Here is a 22,702-nt window from a genome sequence, read left to right on the forward strand (position 1 = left end):
CAGTACCATAACGTCGGAGCTTAACGGTACCACGTTCTTTCCTAATTCCGGCCCGGGGCCCGTTTGATACCGGGGCTCGGTACCCATCCCTACATGGGGAGAGGCGCAGCATATTGCTAAGGACTGAATGAGATGGAGAGTTCTCATTATTCACGGGCCAGAAATGTGCGGGCCGCTGGCTGTCGGTATACGTACTGTGTGTGTGTGTGTGTGTGTGTGTGTGTGTGTGTGTTGTGTGTGTGTGTGTGTGTGTGTGTGTGTGTGTGTGTTGCTAAATGTTTTGTGCGTGTGTGTTTATGTTGACAAGGAGGTTTAATAACTGTGTGCTACACAACACTTGCAGTCAGTTTCCTTTTCATCGCCGTTCGTAGTAGAGTTAGCAGGGTATTTTTATTTTAACTCTCGTCCCAACATTTTTTTTTATCCTCCCCGACCCTATTTTTTTTGGCTCCGGGACGACCTTAAGCTCGAGCCCTGTATAGATGTCCTTATTTCAAGCTGTTGGAGGTCTAGGTGCCGTTTTGCTTCTCTTGTGTTGGTTTGGCACTTATCCTTTTTGTGTCTATTGATGATCATTATATTTACAGCTTGGGCCCGTTTATGTGCCGCACTAACACTCACTGGAGCACCTCAAGTGGATTATTCTGCCCCTATGAACCCAAGCTGACCATTTCCTTCAGTGTGTTTTGATAAAAAGTATTTTAAAATGACAATAAATAGCACCAAAAAATAGCTTTGACGTTATTTTCTTTACATATTGACTCTTTAATTTGCTTTGATTATTGCTTTGTCTTGTTTGTGCAGGTTTAGCCTCTGGGTGATTACAGCAGCACAATGTAAGGAAGCAAACAGGTCAGTGTGTTGATGAGGTCACCTGAGAGCAGCTCGTTAACAGCTCTCATTAAGGCCGGAGCTCGTTAGTCCACAGAGTCCACGCTGCAGCTCATTAACCACAAACATCATTTCATCATCTGCAGGATGTTTTACCGCCCTGACCTCTGCCCTGCAGGCTTCTCACTTTATGTGAGTGACATCTCAGTACTTTTGTATGTACGTGTACTGTCTGGGAGCATGAGGGCCAATATGTAGTATGTTAAAATGCACTCTCAGTACTGGATGGTGCATCATACCGGTCAAACAGTTGAGAGTAAACGGCAGACACATCTCACCATCAACAGCATCTCGGCTACGACACTGAAGCTACGCAACAAAGTGTGATTGCGGATCCTCTCGTGAACCCTGCACCACACAAAGCTATACATGTGGGGTGGTTTCTATATTCAAATACTGTTAGAAATTAAAATCAATGTTTTATGGCATAATTTAGTTTAAACTAAAGAGTATTGCACACCAAAGCCGACTGACTTTAACACTACATCTATAGACATCGAGATATTACTATTGCTGAATATTAACCCTCCTGTTGTCTTCGGGTCAAAGCTGACCGATTTACTACTTCCATCAATCATAATTATTTTGTTTTACATTCGAGTGCATTAAGGCTTTATGATATCCTTCACAGTAGACGTTTGAACATATACAATTGCTGATCACCACTTTTCATTGCATTTTGGATGATTTAGTCAACTTTGTAACACCCATGGTGTTACCGCTCAAAAATGCCGCCATAAATTAAAGGAACGAGTAACCATCCGGATCAGATAAAACACCCACACACACACCCATACTCTAGACGTGTTCCCCCCCTCCTTATGTGCCCATCCCCCCATGTGAATCACACCTGGCACTCACAAACACACAGAACAATTTGACACATTTCCCGCTCTTATGTGCCCATCCCCCCATGTGAATCACACCTGGCACACGCAATACATGTTCAGTGTCTATTATTTGTATATTTACTGCAGTTTTTCATGTATACAAGTAGTCTGATACAATATGTACAGTTTGAAAGGGTGTTAAATGAAATTTGGTGATGATTAATGGTTTTTGTGCTAATGTAATAGTTAAAACAGGACCGGTCACATTTGACCGCGAACACCAAAGTAAGGGGAAACGAAGACAACAGGAGGGTTTTTAAATGAAGGTACAGTTATTTTAATACGTTTTGTTTACAGACGTGAGTTGGTATGACAACATCCGGAACTACCGTAAATGATAACTGCCGTAAAGTATTTCCAGTATTATTAAAGTAATGAATTACAGCCGTTAAAATGCAATAAATAAAAAGTTATGAAAGCGATAAGGAGGAGAAAAGGCGTGTGGATGTAAGCAATGAATGTAAAATGTCTAAATCCTCTGTTTAACGCGATCTCGGACATTGAAGACTAAGGCGGGGCCCCCTTCTTCAGCACGAGAGAGGATATAAGGCGGCGGGTGAGCACAACTCTGCCCTTCCTTCTTCGCAGCTGCCACCACCGAGACAACACCGGCATTTGTCTCTTCTTTACCTTCTGCTTGTCCCATGACCACGTTACTTAATTAAAGTACCCGTTTGAACCTTCTCAGAGACTCCACTTTATTTTAAGTTTCTCTCCTGGGAGCGAGAGGAGCGTCACAGTTTTCTTCAATACTCAGTGTTTCTGTTAGCCGGTATTTGACTGTAAAAATGGTAGAATATAAATCTCTCCGGTCATGTTGTACAGTAAAAATAATTGGCTGTAAGCACAATTGAAAGTGTATCAAAAATACTTTTAATAGACAAGTCAGCACCTACGCACCAGGTTTGTTAAAGAGCAACTTGCAGGTTTTGAGCCACCACTGCTACCTTTCTCTCCGATGGCCGTTATTTCTTCTAATCCTTGGCTGCTCCTGGTCTCGTAGACGCCTAGCAGTCTCAGAATTATATGGTTGTGGTCCGTCATATGCATTCAAATATACATTTCCAACCTCTTCCGTGTCAAAACTTCTATTGTGATCCATGTTTATTCATACGTTAGACCGTCCGCTCTCCCTGATGTGACGTCACACGCGGGAGGTCACGCGGGTGGTCTTTTTTTATGCGGAAGTAAAAATGTCGCCAGAAGTCACTGTGGAGTATATTTTTTGGAAAATCTAGTGTATCCATCATTTTCCTACACATTTATTATCACAGTAGGGCCTGGCTCATTTCGTGGCATCTGCAGGCAGTGGCAAGTACTTCCGGCATCTGCCACAGAGGCCACATCTTGCCGCTACTCAACGGGAGTTGCCACAAGATGGCAGAGTAAGAGAAGCTTTACTGTAGCTGCCACTCGCCTTCTGTGGCAAATGCTGCTATTTAAACCCGTATTTATCGTGTAAAATGTTGTTGGTTAGGCATGACTTTATCGAACTGATCTGTACACAGGACTGATGTGCGATCTCTAATTTTCAAAAAGATTATACATCATCATTTCTATTCAATTTTACTTGGAGCATGGTTTGCTACAATAAACAAACGTGCTATATTTATGATGAAATATTGGCGAGTGAGGGTTGCAACGCCCTTGGCAATTGTCGCTTCTTGAGGGTAGTTTCCACTGCTTGCTACGATAAACCAGGTGTATTATTACTAGTAAAGACAAATAATTAACAAATAAATATCTGTATGGTCACAGCAACGTGTACACTGGTGTTATTAGACTTGGCTACAGACTTAGGGCAGCTGTAACTGATTGCAGTTGCCACTGCTAGTGAGATGCTAAGGTTTACTTTATAAATTAGGCAAAGGACAGTTATATTTGCCCCATGCCTTCAGCAGCAGCAGGCCATTCACTTTGATTTTATCCCGTTATGAAATGTCATCATTTCGACAATAAAGAAATGCTACATAAACATTATCTTGCACTTTTATCGAACCATCTCCGTTTCTAACTTTCAATATATTTTTAAAGAGATCTCTCTCTCACTGCGTGCGGGGGCGGGGCCTCTCAGACATGCTGCTGCACTGTGCACACAGCTCTGCCGGTAATGAATATTACATTTTGTGAGGAAACTTTTCCACCAATAATTCCAATAAGTATTCCAAAATGTATTCACTTCAGGTTTACAAAAGTAACTGTAATCAGATTCAATCAAATGTAACGCGAGCTGAATACAGTTAGGCTACTTGATTTTTATACTCTGATTACGTAACGCCGTTACATGTATTCCGTTTCAACCCAACCCTGTGTACAGATCATCAGTCCTGTGTACAGATCAGTTCGATAAAGTCATGCATAAACAGCGACATTTTACACGATAAATACGGGTTTAAATAGCAGCATTGGCCACGGAAGGCGAGTGGCAGCTACAGTAAACCTTCTCTTACTCTGGCATCTTGTGGCAACTCCCGTTGAGCAGCGGCAGATGCCTCGGTAAGTTGTGGCATATGCCGGAAGTACTTGCCACTGCCTGCAGATGCCACGAAATGCGCTTGCTGTCTCTCTTTATTCACTGGGGTCTCTAACCTGCAAGTTGCTCTTTAAACAAATGTTTATGATTCTTATACGTTTAGTTCAGCGGGATAATCTCCACATATTAACACCTCTTAATGATTTCTAAAGTAAAAAGCTTATTAAATGAGTGGAGTTGTCGTCTTTGTCCAGCACAGTGATTGAGAGAGGGCGTTGAGCTGCCAGTCAGATTACATTAGAGGCCGTAACGAGGACACAACGGGTATTTCCCCGCGGGACCCGAAGAGCTGTCTCCTGGTGTGTTTTATTCATAATGAGTAATATTGCACAATGACCAAGAAAGACGGATGATTGAAATATAATTAAACGTCTCTGAGGATCATGTCCATCCCGAATAAGTGAAAGATTGGGTTTTTCTGGTTAATTAAATGTGTGCTCTGCCATGAATGTTAATTGGATGTCAGTCACACTGGATGTGCTCATGAAGGGAACAGATGCTAACCGGCGGCCCACAGCGCTGCACGTGTTCCTGCTTTAACACGTTTGGACTCAAAACCAAACCTCAGCAAATAGATGATAATGAGACAACAGATGTTTTGCATCCATTCCCAGACAGGTTGAACCTTTCTATGCGGTGCGTGGTCGAGGATCTCTTTATTCTGACCTTAAGGGCTACGAGGCCCGAAAGACACTGCTCCTGTATCACATGCACACATTGATGCCACCAAATAACACAATGAAAATAGAAAGTATTACAAACAGAACCGTCTTCCTAATAGTTACATTTAACTGGAATTAATTTACATTAATCATTAATATATACACAAATATTCAACCTTTAAATCACCATTGCTCTGCACACTTACCAAAGAACAGTTCAAAGCAACTACATGATTAGTGACTTCATCCTTTCCTTCAAAGCCGTGCTTTGTATCGGTCGGGCGTATCGGAACATCTTAAAGTGTGTGTGTGGGAATCTCAGTTCAACCCATATCGACCCTGAATATAGTCTGTGTTAAGAACGAGAGGTTTTAGCATACAAGTAGTTTTTACTATTTGAAGATGTTTATGTCTGTTTTACATTAACTTGACATTGCCTTCTCAGAACCTGCCATTCCAAACAACAAGATATTTGTGATTGGCAGATGACCTTTAATGAATATACAATGATCTCCACGGAGGAAGAAGGATGGTGATAAAAGCAGCTTCACAGCTTCTTGTTCACTGAGATGCTGCCTCTGTCTGTACGTGCTTCATCATATCTACATTAATGTTTCACCAGCTGGTCTCAGGTCAGTTTCTCTTCTTGTTCACTGAGATGCTGTCTCTGTCTGTACGTGCTTCATCATATCTACATTAATGTTATATTAATGTTTCACCAGCTGGATTCAGGTCTGCTTCTCCTCATGTTCACTGAGATTATGTTTCTCTGTTTTCATGATTAATCATAATTAACATTCTTTAAATGAATGTTATAACTATTAATGTTGTGTGTATGTATTAACATAAATGTTTCACCAGCTGGATTCAGGTCCGTTTCTCCTCATGTTTCGTGTTCACGGTAATAATCTTTCTGCCTTTTCCTGATTCATTATGAAACTAAATATGTACTTTATATTAATGCTGTATATATTAATGTTATATACATTGAAGTTAATGTTTAAACAGGTGGATTCAGGTCAGTTTCTCCTCACGTTTCGTGTTCCTTGTGCTAATCTTAGTTTAATATCTCACTTATAAATGTTATTTTGAAGTCATATGTATAAATGTTTCTTACATTATTGTTATATATTCACGTTAATGTTTTAACAGGTGGATTCAGGTCTGCTTCTCCTCTTGTTTACTGAGATTATGTTTCTCTGTTTTCATGATTAATCATATATTAACATTCTTTAAATTAATCTTATAACTATTAATGTTGTGTGTATGTATTAACATAAATGTTTAAACAGGTGGATTCAGGTCCGTTTCTCCTCATGTTCCGTGTTCACGGTAATAATCTTTCTGCCTTTTCCTGATTCATTATGAAACTAAATATGTACTTTATATTAATGCTGTATATATTAATGTTATATAAATTCACGTTAATATTTAACCAGGTGGATTCAGGTCAGTTTCTCCTCATGTTTACTGAGATTATGTTTCTCTGTTTTCATGATTAATCATATATTAACATTCTTTAAATTAATCTTATAACTATTAATGTTCTGTGTATGTATTAACACAATTGTTGAAACAGGTGGAGTCAGGTCTCTTTCTGATGTTTCTCACGTTTCGTGTTCACGTACATTCAATGGTTCACTGTGGTGATGCATAATGTTATGTATTAATATTTTAACAGGTGGATTCAGGTCCGTTTCTCCTCATGTTTCGTGTTCCTTGTGATGATTGTTCTGCTGGTTTATGACTAATTTCACATATATTAATGTCATGTTTCTCATTTTTCGTGTTCATTGCGATGATGCTTTTGCCTGTTTCTGATTCGTGATAGATATTTATCATTGACCTATACATTAATGTTAAAGCAGATATTTTAGTATCTGATTAATTAACTGTGAATTCATATTCTATGAATACACGTGTTAAATATGAATGTTAAATAAATGTGTGTTCTAAATACTCCAGTTTCCTTATTACTACTGTATATGTCAATGTGATATAAACTAATGTTATATCCTTTATTTAGATGTTAACAGGTTGGTTAGCTCTGTTGTTGTTGACCTGAGGTCACAGCGTGTTGTTTGGTGGGGTCTCCTCATGACGTCAGCAGGGTTTAACGTGACCTCGTCCCTGACGCTGGTCGGTTTCTCCTCGATGTCTGGCCACAGCTCGCTCTTATTCTTCGTGTTTTTGTTGCTGTACCTCTTCGTGTTGTTCAGTGACTCTCTGGTGATTTATATCATCTGTTCGCAGCGAGCTCTTCACCGGCCCATGTTTGCCTTCGTGGCATCATTTCTGCTGAACTCTCTCACAGCCAGCACCGTGTTTTATCCCAAACTTCTGTCTGATCTGTTGCTGTCCGGCGCCGGCTTGGTGCAGGTGTCCCGGACTATGTGTCAGTGCCAGGGTTTCTTACTTTCCTCTCTTGGTGGAGCTAGCTTCTTCCTGTTGTCGGCCATGGCCTTTGACCGCTACCTGTCCATCTGCCACCCGATGCACTACGCTGTGCTGGTAACTCCTGCCAAGGTGGTGCTGATGCTGCTTCTCTGCTGGATGCTGCCTGCTATTCTAGTGGGAGTCTTAACGCTGCTGGTTAGCCGCTTACCGCTCTGCAGGGCGCAGCTCAACAGGGCCTACTGCGACATCAACAGCTATTTCACCCTGAGCTGCGGTGGTGCTGAAGCGCAGCTGATTGGACTATACATTCTGCTGATCGTCACAGCCAACGTCTTCCTGCCTGCCGCCTTCATTCTCTTCTCCTACGCTAGGATCCTCTTCATCTGCCTGCGGCGCTCACGTAGCTTCAGCAGCAAAGCTCTACAAACCTGTCTTCCTCACCTGCTCGTCTTCTTTAACTATTCCATCAGCGTCTACTTAGATCTGATGCATCGCCGCCTGCAGAGCAACAGAGAATCTGACTCCACCCTCATCACCTCCATGCTGATTCTACTACCTACTGTACTGAACCCTGTGGTGTACGGACTGAAGTTAAAGGAGGTGTTCACGCATGTGAAGAGGCTGCTGAGCTGCCGCAGAGACAGCTGATCCCAACACTGTTTGATTGCCCCACACAAAGATCCATGTAGACAGAAGCATTTGCTGCACATCAGGAGAAACAGTGCGGCCCATATTCTGTTGATCACCACAATCATACCTGAGAGCGGGAAACATTTTCTAGGCCTCTTTCTCGGCTCCCCGTCACCATGGGCCATCACCAAGAGGGTCCCGTCTCCGTCCCCCCCAAGAGGGTCCTGTCAACTTCTATATCTGATAAAATATGAATAGGTGACATAAAAGAAAATAACCAAAATGTATGAACAAATACAAAAACTAGAAAATAACAAACAAAATTAAGAATACCGTCAATACCGTTCCGGTGCATAATATATATAATATCAGAGCGGCTTTTATTCCAAGTATTTCCTCGTTCCCAAACGGGGAGGGAACGGGATTCAGCCTATACTAGATTTGAGGGCTCTGAACAAATATCTCAAAAGATACAAATTCAGAATGCTCACTCACACCTCTCTGTTGCGTCTCGTGCGCCAAAACGATTGGTTCACATCAGTCGACCTGAAAGACGCGTATTTCCACATCCCAGTATATTATCCACACGGGAAATATCTGAGGTTCGCCTTTCAGGGTGTCTGTTACTGTACGAACCATTTTTACCGAAACAAAACACAAGTCTCACAAGAAGGGTGTTACTTTTATGAATTCATAATCACACTGTAGTTACTAACATTCAGAAGTGTACAGTCACTTTGGATAATAACACGGCGGGTTTAATGAGCGGAGCCTCTCTCTCCTGACAGCCCGTCTGTGTCTCATGCAGCTCGCTGATCCAGTAATGAGTGACCCGACATGACGGTAAATAATAAACATTTATAACCAGTTTAGCTAGTTCCAGGGGTAGATAAGATGGTCTAACTTTTAACATTTTAAAAATCTCAAGTCACTGGAGGGATTTCCACCGCAGGTTTATATTTGCGTAACATCTGCGCGACTTGTCCACATGCAGCTGTCTCAGGGGTTGAGCTGCAGACTGAGACATCAACAGCTATAACTTTCGAGGGGTGGAGGTATGCCCATTATTTTTAATTTGTAAGAAGAAAGGACAGGAATGTGACGGTAAGGTGCACTGCTGCAAACACAACATCAATCCTCTCCAAGCACCTGCAGAGGCAACATGCTAACACCAAGCTAGTAGCTAAAGACCCCCGAACCCACAGTGATGATGTTGAGTGAGTGCCGACTCCGAACATGCAGCAAACACTAGAATGTTCACCGTTATTAACTTGTGTTATGTCTTCCTTATTGCAATAGTAATCGTTATGTGTGCACGTATAACAAAGTACTGGACCAGAAACCTAACCGCTCCCATCACTGTACCATCCTCAACAAGCAAACATCCTGAGTTGGGAAGATTTAATAAAGTATAGGAACATCGTTCTGGTTTACAAAGTCCTGCACAATACAGCCCCTCCCCCTCTTAGCTCATTGGGTACTCAACGTAACAACACCAGACGGACCACGAGAAGCTCCACACGTGGCGACCTATCAGTCCCATTCAGGAAGAGTGCTTTTGGTCAGTCATCATTCTCGGTCACAGCAATACAACACTGGAACTCTCTACCCACTCAAATCAAAGACATACAGACACAGCTCACTTCAAAACATGGTTCACTGAGAACTAACCCTGCACACACTAGTCTGTGTTGAGTATGGCGTGAGTGTTACATGTTGTGATCATGGATGTTGCCCCTCGTTTCTGTTGTGTGAAGTGCTCTATGTGACATGTACTGTATGTAGTAACGTGTGTTGTTTATTGTTCTCTTTTATCCTCACACCGGTATCTACTTGTCTTTCCTCCTTTTTATTTTATATATTTTCTTATAACTAATGCTGTTGATATATTGTGATTTTAAGGGTGTCTATTAGGGCTGAACGATATACCGTGTCATGGCGATAACCGCGGTATGCGCATGCGCGGTATTCACACCGTTTTATTCATTGAAAAAAAATGCTAACACACTTTAGCACAGAATTCAAAATAAAGATACCCTTATTACTTATCGAAACTGCACATACAAGATATCCGATTAAAGCTGAGACTCAACAGATTATTTAAGTATAGTATCTGAGCGATCCGATCTCGCAACAGGGGAAGCAAACAGACATCACAACCACGTACCTTTTACGGGAGATCGTCTCACCGTAGCTGTCAATCTGATCAAAAGACGTGTTCAATGGCATTAAAACAAGAAAGAAAAAACGCAGTTGATCCATAGGTTGATAATGTATCTGTGGCTTTGAATCAATTGTTTATAATCCATAATTCCATTTTTATGTAAAAATCGGAGCACAACAGTTAGCTGCTAATGGTAGCCACCAGAGTGTATGCAGCTTCCGGTTTTGGCTACGCGTCACTCTCACTCCTTATTTGGTAATGTGTGTATGTGTTGGACTGCCGCATAGCCAAGACTGGAAGCAGCAGCCACTCTGGTGGCTACCATTAGCAGCTAACTTTTGCTCTGCGATTTTTACATAAAAATGGAATTATGGATTACAAATTAAATAATTTTTTTATACAGAGACGTTAAAAACCTATGGATTAACCGATTCAGCCGCGTTTTTTCTTTCTCGTTTTAATGCCATTGAACACGTCTTTTAATCAGATTGACAGCTACGGTGAGACATCTCCCCTAGAAGCTACGTAAAGGTACGTGTTGTGATGTCTGTGTTTGCTTCCCCTGTCCGAGTTCAGATCACTCAGTGATGATACTATATACCTAAATAAGCTGTGGAGTCTCAGCTTTAATCGGATATATTGTAAGTGCAGCTACGATAAGTAATAAGGGTACTTTTATCTTGAGTTCTGTGCCAAAGTGCGTTAGCATTTTTCGCTAAGGGGTCATTTCGATGCTTCTTATGAGACTTGTGTTTTGTTTTGGTAAAAATGGTTTGTATCGTCAGTTAGCTAAGATTATTTCCATTAATCTGGTATAACACATTAATAGGTTCTTAAATATTACGATCCCATGAGACACTGTCGTGAAAAAAAAAAGTAAAGTACCCGCCGGGACTGTCTATTACCATCTGGCCGTGTCGGCTAAAGCCGCACCATTTACTGTTTTTGTGACAGTTTTTGTTCATCGATGGGGACTGTCCACGACACTATAAATAAATAAACCAGGCTGCTGCTCCACGGTGTTTCAGAGAGGGATACCACAGCTCCTTCAGTGAGGCTGCTGCTCCACGGTGTTTCAGAGAGAGATATGTTAGGAGATATAAATGATAACTTGGCCGCATTTCCAAATCTCCCCGCGTCCCTACACAAGCTGTTATCTTACATGAAGGCAATCCAGAGCATACACTTAACCGTTAAACAATAATCCACTTTAATGGTAATATACAATGCAATACAATCAAATACATTACCATACACAACCATATCGTATCATATGTGTAATGTCAGGAGTTTGGCCTACTCCTGGCTCCTGCCCACAGGCCGCCACGACCTCCCAGTCCCAGCGGCACGAGGAGAGAGAGAGAGAACAGCAAGCCGGATAGGCTTTCATACCAAATGATACAGGAGGGGGTGGAGTTTGAGGACAACTGGTCCAGTCATCTCAAACAAACATCTCTGACCCTCACTGTCTCCTATTTCTGCAGCCTCTGCAGCATCCACACATCCCCCCATCACATTCCAGAGACCACAGCGGGGTCTTGTTCCAGCTCCCCCACAGCAATAAAACCCTTACCAGCCCTTCACAGATTGCATGAATACATACAAATATTTCCTTACAATTCCCTCTTTTGCACTCTTAAAAAAAGAGTGCAATTTACACAAGGCACTTGCAAAAAACTGCATCCTTGTCTGCTGAGTCTCCATACTTTTTATTCTCAGTGTCCACAGTGAAGGGCACTCCGTCCAGGCTCTCGTTGCAGATGACGCAGCGGAAGCAACCGGGGCGGTAAGACATCCCCAGGGCCTGCCGGCCTGCATGTCCATGATTAGATGTCCACCTGCGTTGCACTTGTCTGCAGACTGCTGGAACCCAGAGTACAGAAAGTCCTCTTCACAGAAAACCCTTCCTGCGTCATAGTAGAACGCCTTCCCTACTACAGGCGCTGCAGGTGAAGCAGCTGTCATGGTAGAGGCTGCCCATAGCTTGGCAGGCCTGGCTGGCTCCATACACCGTCTTGTTGCACTTAACACACACTCCTGTTTCAGCGGAGAGTGGAGTCCCCTGTGATCCGCTGACGGCGGCTTCTGGGCTGCCTGCTAGAGAGATGTCTTCCTTCTCCTCCGGCTTGCTGATGGCGGCTTCCGAGTCGATGCTGAATAGATGTCCTCCCGATCTTCCTTCTCCGGTCCGATGATGATGCCTCCTGGGACGACATACGACTGCTGGATGGATGTCCTCGAGGTCCTTCTCCTCCAGTCCGCTGATGACCGCATCCGAGTCGACCTCCATGATGAGAGCCCGATCCGTCCTGATGTCGTCTAGGGTCCTCGCAGGTGTACCAGTTGTCCCCCTTTCCTTGTAGGCGGACGTCATTGGATGTCCTCTGGGTCACTCGGTCGGGGCCGGAGAGCCTGGGGTTGACAGTCAGCCTCCTGCGTCTCGGGTCCCCCCTTTTGGCATCCACAACCTGTGTGGAGAAATCTGATACAAATCCCTCAAGCCTACGCTCCGGGCTCTGGGGCCCTCGGCTGTTTGACCCACCAGTGCGTGGCAACTTGGAGCCTGTTGGTGAAAAAACAACAGACGTCTGAGCACAGGTTTTCTAAATTAATTGTGCAGCTTCAGAATCTTAATACTTGGACTGTGCCCACTAAATAAGAACCACAACATCTTTAGGTAAACTAAATAACATATTTCAATAGCTCTGAATTTCTGACAAGCATCTGTGTTTATTTAAATGAAATCCCTCAGATCCCATTAAAAATCTAAAAATATGATTTGAACTGCTAATGTTTCTGGTAAAGAAACACACTAATCTTATGGATTCAAAAACAACCAAAATCACAATACTAACAAAGTGAATGGCTTCCTGGTGATACTGCTTCTACCCGTCAGTTCTTAGATATTATCCTACTAAAAAAAATGAATACAGAATTCCCACAAACTGTCATCAAATGTCTTTCTATTATAAATGTAGATGAAATGTATATCCCCCATAATGACCTAAACAACAAAGTCTATGGCTTTTACTTCTTTACCAGGCTAGTTACATGATGTTGTCTGTTGAAACATTACTCACCGGTCAGCCTCTCCAGTATTTCATTCTGGACTTACATCTCTCTGGTAGCCCCTTGGCCCCTGATTCTTTATCTGTGTTACCTGCTATAACTCAACCAATACTAGAGACATGTCAACATTCATCAAACAGCCTCTTATCCCCAAATATGGAGCAGGTCAATTCTAAAACTGTCAATCAATGGTCAGATTGAACAATGGAGTTGTGCCAGCCGGTTCCTTTCAGTCCCTAAATGAAAAATGTACATTGTAAAGTTTACACTCCCCCTTTTTTACACATTATCTCATGTGTAAACAAAAACCTGTATGGGAAGAAAACCTTCAGGTCATAATGGATTATAAGACAATACCAAACATTTTTCCCAAATGTACATCCATCATTCCCCCAGTAAACACTTGAGAGTGTTTCTCTCCATCATTCAGTCCTAAAAGAAACAGAATTCCAAATGTTTTAGTTTGAGTTTCACATTCTTCAAACCGCCACGTCCTGTGGGAGTGAAATATCAAGTAGGTTAGAAACGGTTTCCCCTTTTGTGCAATGTTAGGAAACCTCTCATTTCACACATTATTATCACACAGAAATAATGTGTTAGTCCAAAACATGCTTGATTAGTCATCGTTTTAAATCATGCAGTTGCACTGATCAGGTGCAGACATACACTCACTCACACTCACACTGTCAGGTTTGGTCAGGTTCACCGCAGAGTCAGTCATTGACAGTGCCTTCCCAAGTTACCCTGTCGGTCAGTTGGTCTCAGTCTTTTTGGCCATGTGTCTTGCTCTGCAGAGACTTTGATGTTCCAGCACAGGCCAGCATCCTCCGTCTATACAAATCTGTATATATGGAGCGCCATCATTTATTAATTCACAATTACAACTATAATGTTCAAGATATCTCCAACCCCTCCTTGCTGTTTCCCACATTCCCTGAAAAGTGTCTAGCCAAAAAAATGTCACTTCCTTATTGTACTATTACTATTACTGTAATTCATTTACACCTAATTAGTATTAAAATGACCAATAGATCTATTTCAGAAACATGTGTACATCACTATCTTGTGTCAAAACATTACTAGGATCTGTAAAGATCTGCTATGTATTCCATAACTCATTCCATCAATTTATCTTCAATTCTGGTGCACTTAAAGAACAATGTTACCCTCTTTAACAGTGCGTGGAACTCTGGGTGTCTGAACATGAAACCAGTACCTCAAATTGAAATACTATATTTTGTTTAGAACCAGCTTTCCCTTCAACATGACCTATATAAATAAATATTTATCTGATCTTATAGAGCTGTTACTAAAACTCTCCCTTTGAACTGATCAATACTGTAATAAATTAAAACACTACCAAATTCACACACGAATAAAAAGTCCAGTGCATACTTCCTTCATGCCCCCCCCCCTTTTTTTATCAGTGTGTATTAGACTGATTTTCCACTTCACTTGAATAGTTCTCCTCTTTTCCGCTATTTTTATTTACCAATTGACTAATTTATGGTCAATACATCTTCTTATATTTATCTTTTGTTCACGATAACAATGGTATAACAACCACATGTCATCAATTCTGGTCCACCTAAAAACCAATGTTAAACTCTTTAGCAGTGTGTGGAACCCTGGATGTCCGAACATGCAACAATAACTTCCTCCTTTATCAAGGATTTAAAACAGAAGTCATTTCATATTTCCCATGGTAATAACTATGCTACAATGGTGAAAACAATTATTTAGATTGGAATACGATATCTGGCTTGGCACCAGCTCTCCCTTTAACATTATCAATACAGATAAAGATTTGTCTTATAGAGTGGTTCCTAAAACTATCCCACTACCTTATTCACACGTGAACAAAAAATGTCAAAGAATATCTTGTTAACATGATGAAAAGATTGAAGAATATGGTTGTACTCTGAACCCTCAGTGTGTTCTCATTTTACTCTAATAGTTTACTGCTATTTTTAATTTAATAAATCTTTCTGTCTTTACGTATTTATGCTTTAAATGTGCGTTTATGTGTAAACTCACTCATTCCCGTTCTCCTTTTCTCCTCCTCTGGTTTTCTCAAGCCGTGACCCCGGCCTCCTCACTTCTAATCGACCATGCCAACTCCTCTGATTCTGTGTTCTCTTCAGTCCATCAGCTGTAACTTCATCCGCTGTCAGCCATTGGCCCAGTTACATCTGCATGCCCCATCATGCCAATGTTCTTGCACTGCTTTGCATTTCATCTCCTCCTTTACAGTCTCCCTGCTGTTTTATGGAGGGCGGATTTTGCTCTCATGTCCCACACTTTGCTCTTGTGCTCAGCTTGGAACTTCATGGTCCCGTCTGAGGGACTGATGAGCGTAGATCTCTGCCCGTCAGCATGCTGTTTGGTTCTGGATGCCACAGGTGGAGATAGTTCTGGCTGCAGTCTTGTTGTTGTTGTTTCAGCTCTGGTTCTCTGTCTGATCGATGGAGAAGGAGGAGTCTCCCGTTGGGTTAGGTCTTTTGTCTGCTTGGAGGGTCGGGATCGTAGCCTTTTCTAACTCAGAGGGGGAGTCCAGGTCTCGGGACGCATTACCTATAAAAATCTAGCACACTGAGGTTAAATAAATCCAACCCTTTCCACTCTGACTCTTTGTAATCATACTATCTGTCTTAATTGTTAAATGCCATCTAAACAACCTAATTGATGTCTACAAATGATATTACAAAAACTCACTCTAAAAATTGTTTCATCCATTGCTACATATTTACCCAACATAACTCTTTCAGGAAACCATTTTCTCCTATACATTGAAAAACGTACATGTTTCCAGCATCACATATTCCACACACTACGAAAGAACATCTACATATTTTCTCCAATATTTTAAGCTAGTTTCTATAGCAAGATTATCATGTGTGACATAATAATCAGATGTCTTGTTTGCTAACCAAGAATATTAAACTTTAAAATGTCTTTTGACCAGTTGAAGTCCTGCTTACTTCATCCTTAAACTCTTCTTTAATTTGAAACCAAAAAAAGGTCTTCCTTCTCCACCATGATCCTATCTCTATATCAAAGTCCAGACAAACTGATGATTTATCTCTATAAACCATGAGGAATGACTCATAAAACACTATTCTCCCTTACTTCAGTTCTAAATCAAATGAGCCAGACAGGAAACCCCCTCTAACCACTTGAAATTGTTTATCTAAGTTGTGTTACAAGCAGGTTAGATCTGTAATGAATTAAAATCAATATTTAAGGACGTAATATAAGTTAAATATATTGTTAAGCAAATTGCTGTTTTATTGTGAAGGCCTCTCTGGCGAACAGCGGCCTTTGGCTTTTATTTTGAAAGGCCGTTCCGGAACAGCGACAATCGTTCTAATGCATTAACTATAGTCGTGAAAGAGACAAGGAGGGGGAAGGCGTGTGGAAGCAAGCAATGAACTGAAAATGCCACCAATCCTGTTTTAACGTGATGGCGCACATTGAAAACCGAAGCGCCTGTCATAACTGACAAGCGTTCAAAAACCTTTCTGCTAATCCCTTAGGCCACTACTTTTTGTTTTATTCATAACCTAAAAATACAATTGTGATGAATAGCTTGCTTTTGTATCATTACATTTACCAATGACAACCTACAGACAGCTCATTTATTTAAATATACGCAATATATTGACTTCGCTTTTATTTATCTGACTTAATTAACGTGCTTCCCCCCCTTTCAGCCACTAGATGGCAGCAGCAGAGCACAAATGAGCTTCACTCTTCTGAGCGAACGTCTGATTTCCACAGACAATGCTCACACAGGTTATTCAGGTAAAAATCACACAGATTTATTCCCCGTACAGTTTGTCTAGCTTGATAACGTGCCTCATATGTCGTCACGCAGGACTCTCTGCCTACCTTGCGATCAACGTTATGTTTACGTCAGCCTTTCAAATTAATTTTTACAGACAAGGGAAACGGGAGCCGGTCTCGTCACAATGTAGGTGACGTTAGCGCTCTCTCCCAAGGATTTAACAGATAAAAGTCCGCTGACACTTTCGCTTATTTGGTCTTGGACTCTTATTTACCCCCAGTTTTAAACGGCGGATCGATCTGAAATATCGATCATCCAGGTTCCGTCGTATGGGACTTACACCCACATCCCACGAACTGCACCGCTCCTACGCCACTTCAGGACTAAAATACCTGAGATCCACGCTAACTGCTTTTATTTCTCGTCACGCAGGACTCTCTATACCTTGCGATCAACGTTCACGTGTTATATATAACTTTCCTAACATGGTAAAAAATATGCATTGTATACTCCATTCAAACTTCAAAAACACTCTGAAACGCCTACAGACAATCCTACAGGGCCCTGCTATTGTCCGAGGCGTCTAAAAGTGCTTGTTCCCGACCCAGTGTGGTCGTCTGAATCCTTCCACAGCTCATGTTTATTCAGAAACGTCGGAGATCACCATTTGTTAGGAGATTTAAATGATAACTTGGCCGCATTTCCAAATCCCCCCGCGTCCCTAAACATAGCTGTTATCTTACATGGAGGAAACCCAGAACATACAAGTAACCGTTAAACAATAATCCACAATGCAATACAATCAAATACATTACCATACACAACCATATCGTATCATATGTGTAATGTCAGGAGTTTGGCCTACTCCTGGCTCCTGCCCACAGGCCGCCACGACCTCCCAGTCCCAGCGGCACGAGGAGAGAGAGAGAGAACAGCAAGCCGGATAGGCTTTCATACCAAATGATACAGGAGGGGGTGGAGTTTGAGGACAACTGGTCCAGTCATCTCAAACAAACACCTCTGACCCTCACTGTCTCCTATTTCTGCAGCCTCTGCAGCATCCACACATCCCCCCATCACATTCCAGAGACCACAGCGGGGTCTTGTTCCAGCTCCCCCAAGCAATAAAACCCTTACCAGCCCTCACAGATTGCATGAATACATACAAATATGTCCTTACAATTACCACAGCTCCTTCAGTGAGGCTGCTGCTCCACGGTGTTTCAGAGAGAGATACCACAGCTCCTTCAGTGAGGCTGCTGCTCCACGGTGTTTCAGAGATACCACAGCTCCTTCAGTGAGGCTGCTGCTCCACGGTGTTTCAGAGAGAGATACCACAGCTCCTTCAGTGAGGCTGCTGCTCCACGGTGTTTCAGAGAGAGATACCACAGCTCCTTCAGTGAGGCTGCTGCTCCACGGTGTTTCAGAGAGATATACCACAGCTCCTTCAGTGAGGCTGCTGCTCCACGGTGTTTCAGAGAGAGATACCACAGCTCCTTCAGTGAGGCTGCTGCTCCACGGTGTTTCAGAGATACCACAGCTCCTTCAGTGAGGCTGCTGCTCCACGGTGTTTCACGGAGAGATACCACAGCTCCTTCCTTCCTGCAGCGGTCAGGCTGTACAACCACCACGGCCCCTAGTAGACCACCTCACACGCTGGAATACTAAATATGTTCCTTTCCTTAGAAATGCAAACCTCAAATATACGTTTAACATAAGTAAACAATCTTCTAGTACCTTAAACATATTATGCACTGGAACGGTATTGACGGTATTCTTAATATTTTGTTTGTTATTCTCTATTTTCTAGTTTTTGTTCATACATTTTGGTTATTTTCTTTTATGTCACCTATTCATATTTTATTAGATATAGAAGTTGACAGGACCCTCTTGGGGAGGACGGAGACGGGACCCTCTTGGTGACGGGGAGCCGAGAAGGAGGCCTAGAAAATGTTTCCCGCTCTCAGGTATGATTGTGGTGATCAACTGAATATGGGCCGCACTGTTTCTCCTGATGTGCAGCAAATGCTTCCGTCTACATGGATCTTTGTGTGGGGCAATCAAACAGTGTTGGGATCAGCTGTCTCTGCGGCAGCTCAGCAGCCTCTTCACATGCGTGAACACCTCCTTTAACTTCAGTCCGTACACCACGGGGTTCAGTACAGTAGGTACTAGCATCATCAGGATGGAGGTGATGAGGGTGGAGTCAGATTCTCTGTTGCTCTGCAGGCGGCGAAGCATCAGATCTAAGTAGACGCTGATGGAATAGTTAAAGAAGACAAGCAGGTGAGGAAGACAGGTTTGTAGAGCTTTGCTGCTGAAGCTACGTGAGCGCCGCAGGCAGATGAAGAGGATCCTAGCGTAGGAGAAGAGCATGAAGGCTGCAGGCAGGAAGACTGTGGCTGTGACGATCAGCAGAATGTATATTCCACTCAGCTGTGCTGCAGCACCACCACAGCTCAGGCTCACAAGGCTGTAGATGTCGCAGTAGGCCCTGTCGAGCTGCGCCCTGCAGAGCGGTAAGCGGCTAGCCAGCAGCGTTGAGACTCCCACTAGAATAGCAGGCAGCATCCAGCAGAAAAGCAGCATCAGCACCACCTTGGCAGGAGTTACCAGCACAGCGTAGTGCATCGGGTGGCAGATGGACAGGTAGCGGTCAAAGGCCATGGCCGACAACAGCAAGAAGCTAGCTCCACCAAGAGAGGAAAGTAAGAAACCCTGGCACTGACACAAAGTCCGGGACACCTGCACCAAGCCGGCGCCGGACAGCAACAGATCAGACAGAAGTTTAGGATAAACCAGTGTGCTGCCTGTGAGAGAGTTCAGCAGAAATGATGCCACGAAGGCAAACATGGGCCGGTGAAGAGCTCGCTGCGAACAGATGATATAAATCACCAGAGAGTCACTGAACAACACGAAGAGGTACAGCAACAAAAACACGAAGAATAAGAGCGAGCTGTGGCCAGACATCGAGGAGAAACCGACCAGCGTCAGGGACGAGGTCACGTTAAACCCTGCTGACGTCATGAGGAGACCCCACCAAACAACACGCTGTGACCTCAGGTCAACAACAACAACAACAGAGCTAACCAACCTGTTGACATCTAAATAAAGGATATAACATTAGTTTATATCACATTGACATATACAGTAGTAATAAGGAAACTGGAATATTTAGAACACACATTTATTTAACATTCATATTTAACACGTGTATTCATAGAATATGAATTCACAGTTAATTAATCAGATACTAAAATATCTGCTTTAACATTAATGTATAGGTCAATGATAAATATCTATCACGAATCAGAAACAGGCAAAAGCATCATCGCAATGAACACGAAAAATGAGAAACATGACATTAATATATGTGAAATTAGTCATAAACCAGCAGAACAATCATCACAAGGAACACGAAACATGAGGAGAAACTGACCTGAATCCACCTGTTTAAACATTAACTTCAATTTATATAACATTAATATATACAGAATTAATATAAAGTACATATTTAGTTTCATAATGAATCAGGAAAAGGCAGAAAGATTATTACCGTGAACACGAAACATGAGGAGAAACGGACCTGAATCCACCTGTTAAAATATTAATACATACCATTATGCATCACCACCGTGAACCATTCAATGTACGTGAACACGAAACGTGAGAAACATCAGAAAGAGACCTGACTCCACCTGGTTCAACAAATGTGTTAATACATACACAGAACATTAATAGATATAAGATTAATTTAAAGAATGTTAATATATGATTAGTCATGAAAACAGAGAAACATAATATCAGTAAACATGAGGAGAAACTGACCTGAATCCACCTGGTTAAACATTAATATATACAGCATTAATATAAAGTACATATTTAGTTTCATAATGAATCAGGAAAAGGCAGAAAGATTATTACCGTGAACACGAAACATGAGGAGAAACTAACCTGAATCCACCTGTTTAAACATTTATGTTAATACATACACACAACATTAATAGTTATAACATTCATTTAAAGAATGTTAATATATGATTAATCATGAAAACAGAGAAACATAATCTCAGTAAACATGAGGAGAAGCAGACCTGAATCCACCTGTTAAAACATTAATGTGAATATATAACAATAATGTAAGAAACATTTATACATAGGACTTCAAAATAACATTTATAAGTGAGATATTAAACTAAGATTAGCACAAGGAACACGAAACGTGAGGAGAAACGGACCTGAATCCACCTGTTTAAACATTAACTTCAATTTATATAACATTAATATATACAGCATTAATATAAAGTACATATTTAGTTTCATAATGAATCAGGAAAAGGCAGAAAGATTATTACCGTGAACACGAAACATGAGGAGAAACTAACCTGAATCCACCTGTTTAAACATTTGTTAATACATACACACAACATTAATAGTTATAACATTCATTTAAAGAATGTTAATTATGATTAATCATGAAAACAGAGAAACATAATCTCAGTGAACAAGAGGAGAAGCAGACCTGAATCCAGCTGGTGAAACATTAATATAACATTAATGTAGATATGATGAAGCACGTACAGACAGAGGCAGCATCTCAGTGAACAAGAGGAGAAACTGACCTGAGTCCAGCTGGTGAAACATTAATGTAGATATGATGAAGCACGTACAGACAGAGGCAGCATCTCAGTGAACAAGAAGCTGTGAAGCTGCTTTTATCACCATCCTTCTTCCTCCGTGGAGATCATTGTATATTCATTAAAGGTCATCTGCCAATCACAAATATCTTGTTGTTTGGAATGGCAGGTTCTGAGAAGGCAATGTCAAGTTAATGTAAAACAGACATAAACATCTTCAAATAGTAAAAACTACTTGTATGCTAAAACCGTTCTTAACACAGACTATATTCAGGGTCGATATGGGTTGAACTGAGATTCCCACACACACTTTAAGATGTTCTGATACGCCCGACCGATACAAAGCACGGCTTTGAAGGAAAGGATGAAGTCACTAATCATGTAGTTGCTTTGAACTGTTCTTTGGTAAGTGTGCAGAGCAATGGTGATTTGAAGGTTGAATATTTGTGTATATATTAATGATTAATGTAAATTAATTCCAGTTAAATGTAACTATTAGGAAGACGGTTCTGTTTGTAATACTTTCTATTTTCATTGTGTTATTTGGTGGCATCAATGTGTGCATGTGATACAGGAGCAGTGTCTTTCGGGCCTCGTAGCCCTTCAGGTCAGAATAAAGAGATCCTCGACCACGCACCGCATAGAAAGGTTCAACCTGTCTGGGAATGGATGCAAAACATCTGTTGTCTCATTATCATCTATTTGCTGAGGTTTGGTTTTGAGTCCAAACGTGTTAAAGCAGGAACACGTGCAGCGCTGTGGGCCGCTGGTTAGCATCTGTTCCCTTCATGAGCACATCCAGTGTGACTGACATCCAATTAACATTCATGGCAGAGCACACATTTAATTAACCAGAAAAACCCAATCTTTCACTTATTCGGGATGGACATGATCCTCAGAGACGTTTAATTATATTTCAATCATCCGTCTTTCTTGGTCATTGTGCAATATTACTCATTATGAATAAAACACACCAGGAGACAGCTCTTCGGGTCCCGCGGGGAAATACCCGTTGTGTCCTCGTTACGGCCTCTAATGTAAT

General features: G+C 41.8%; 2 protein-coding genes across 2 annotated transcripts; one reads left to right on the forward strand and one right to left on the reverse strand.

Annotated features, from left to right (window-relative positions):
- The first annotated feature begins 7,073 nt into the window (after nt 1-7,073).
- Nucleotides 7,074-8,021, forward strand: LOC117443163 (olfactory receptor 6N2-like). The gene has a single exon (XM_034079114.1). The coding sequence runs from the start codon at nt 7,074-7,076 to the stop codon at nt 8,019-8,021; it is 948 nt and encodes a 315-aa protein (XP_033935005.1).
- Nucleotides 8,022-19,099: 11,078 nt separating this feature from the next.
- LOC117443164 (olfactory receptor 2AG2-like) lies at nt 19,100-20,050 on the reverse strand. Its single transcript, XM_034079115.1, has one exon. It carries the CDS (start codon nt 20,048-20,050, stop codon nt 19,100-19,102), a length of 951 nt encoding a protein of 316 aa, XP_033935006.1.
- Nucleotides 20,051-22,702: the final 2,652 nt, after the last annotated feature.

Source organism: Pseudochaenichthys georgianus, unplaced genomic scaffold, assembly GCF_902827115.2.
Source record: "Pseudochaenichthys georgianus unplaced genomic scaffold, fPseGeo1.2 scaffold_549_arrow_ctg1, whole genome shotgun sequence".
Taxonomy (NCBI): domain Eukaryota; kingdom Metazoa; phylum Chordata; class Actinopteri; order Perciformes; family Channichthyidae; genus Pseudochaenichthys; species Pseudochaenichthys georgianus.

Excerpts from the sequence above, each read along its gene's own strand:
- LOC117443163 (XM_034079114.1), top strand. The coding sequence starts at position 7,074 with ATGACGTCAGCAGGGTTTAACGTGACCTCGTCCCTGACGCTGGTCGGT.
- LOC117443164 (XM_034079115.1), bottom strand. The coding sequence starts at position 20,050 with ATGACGTCAGCAGGGTTTAACGTGACCTCGTCCCTGACGCTGGTCGGT.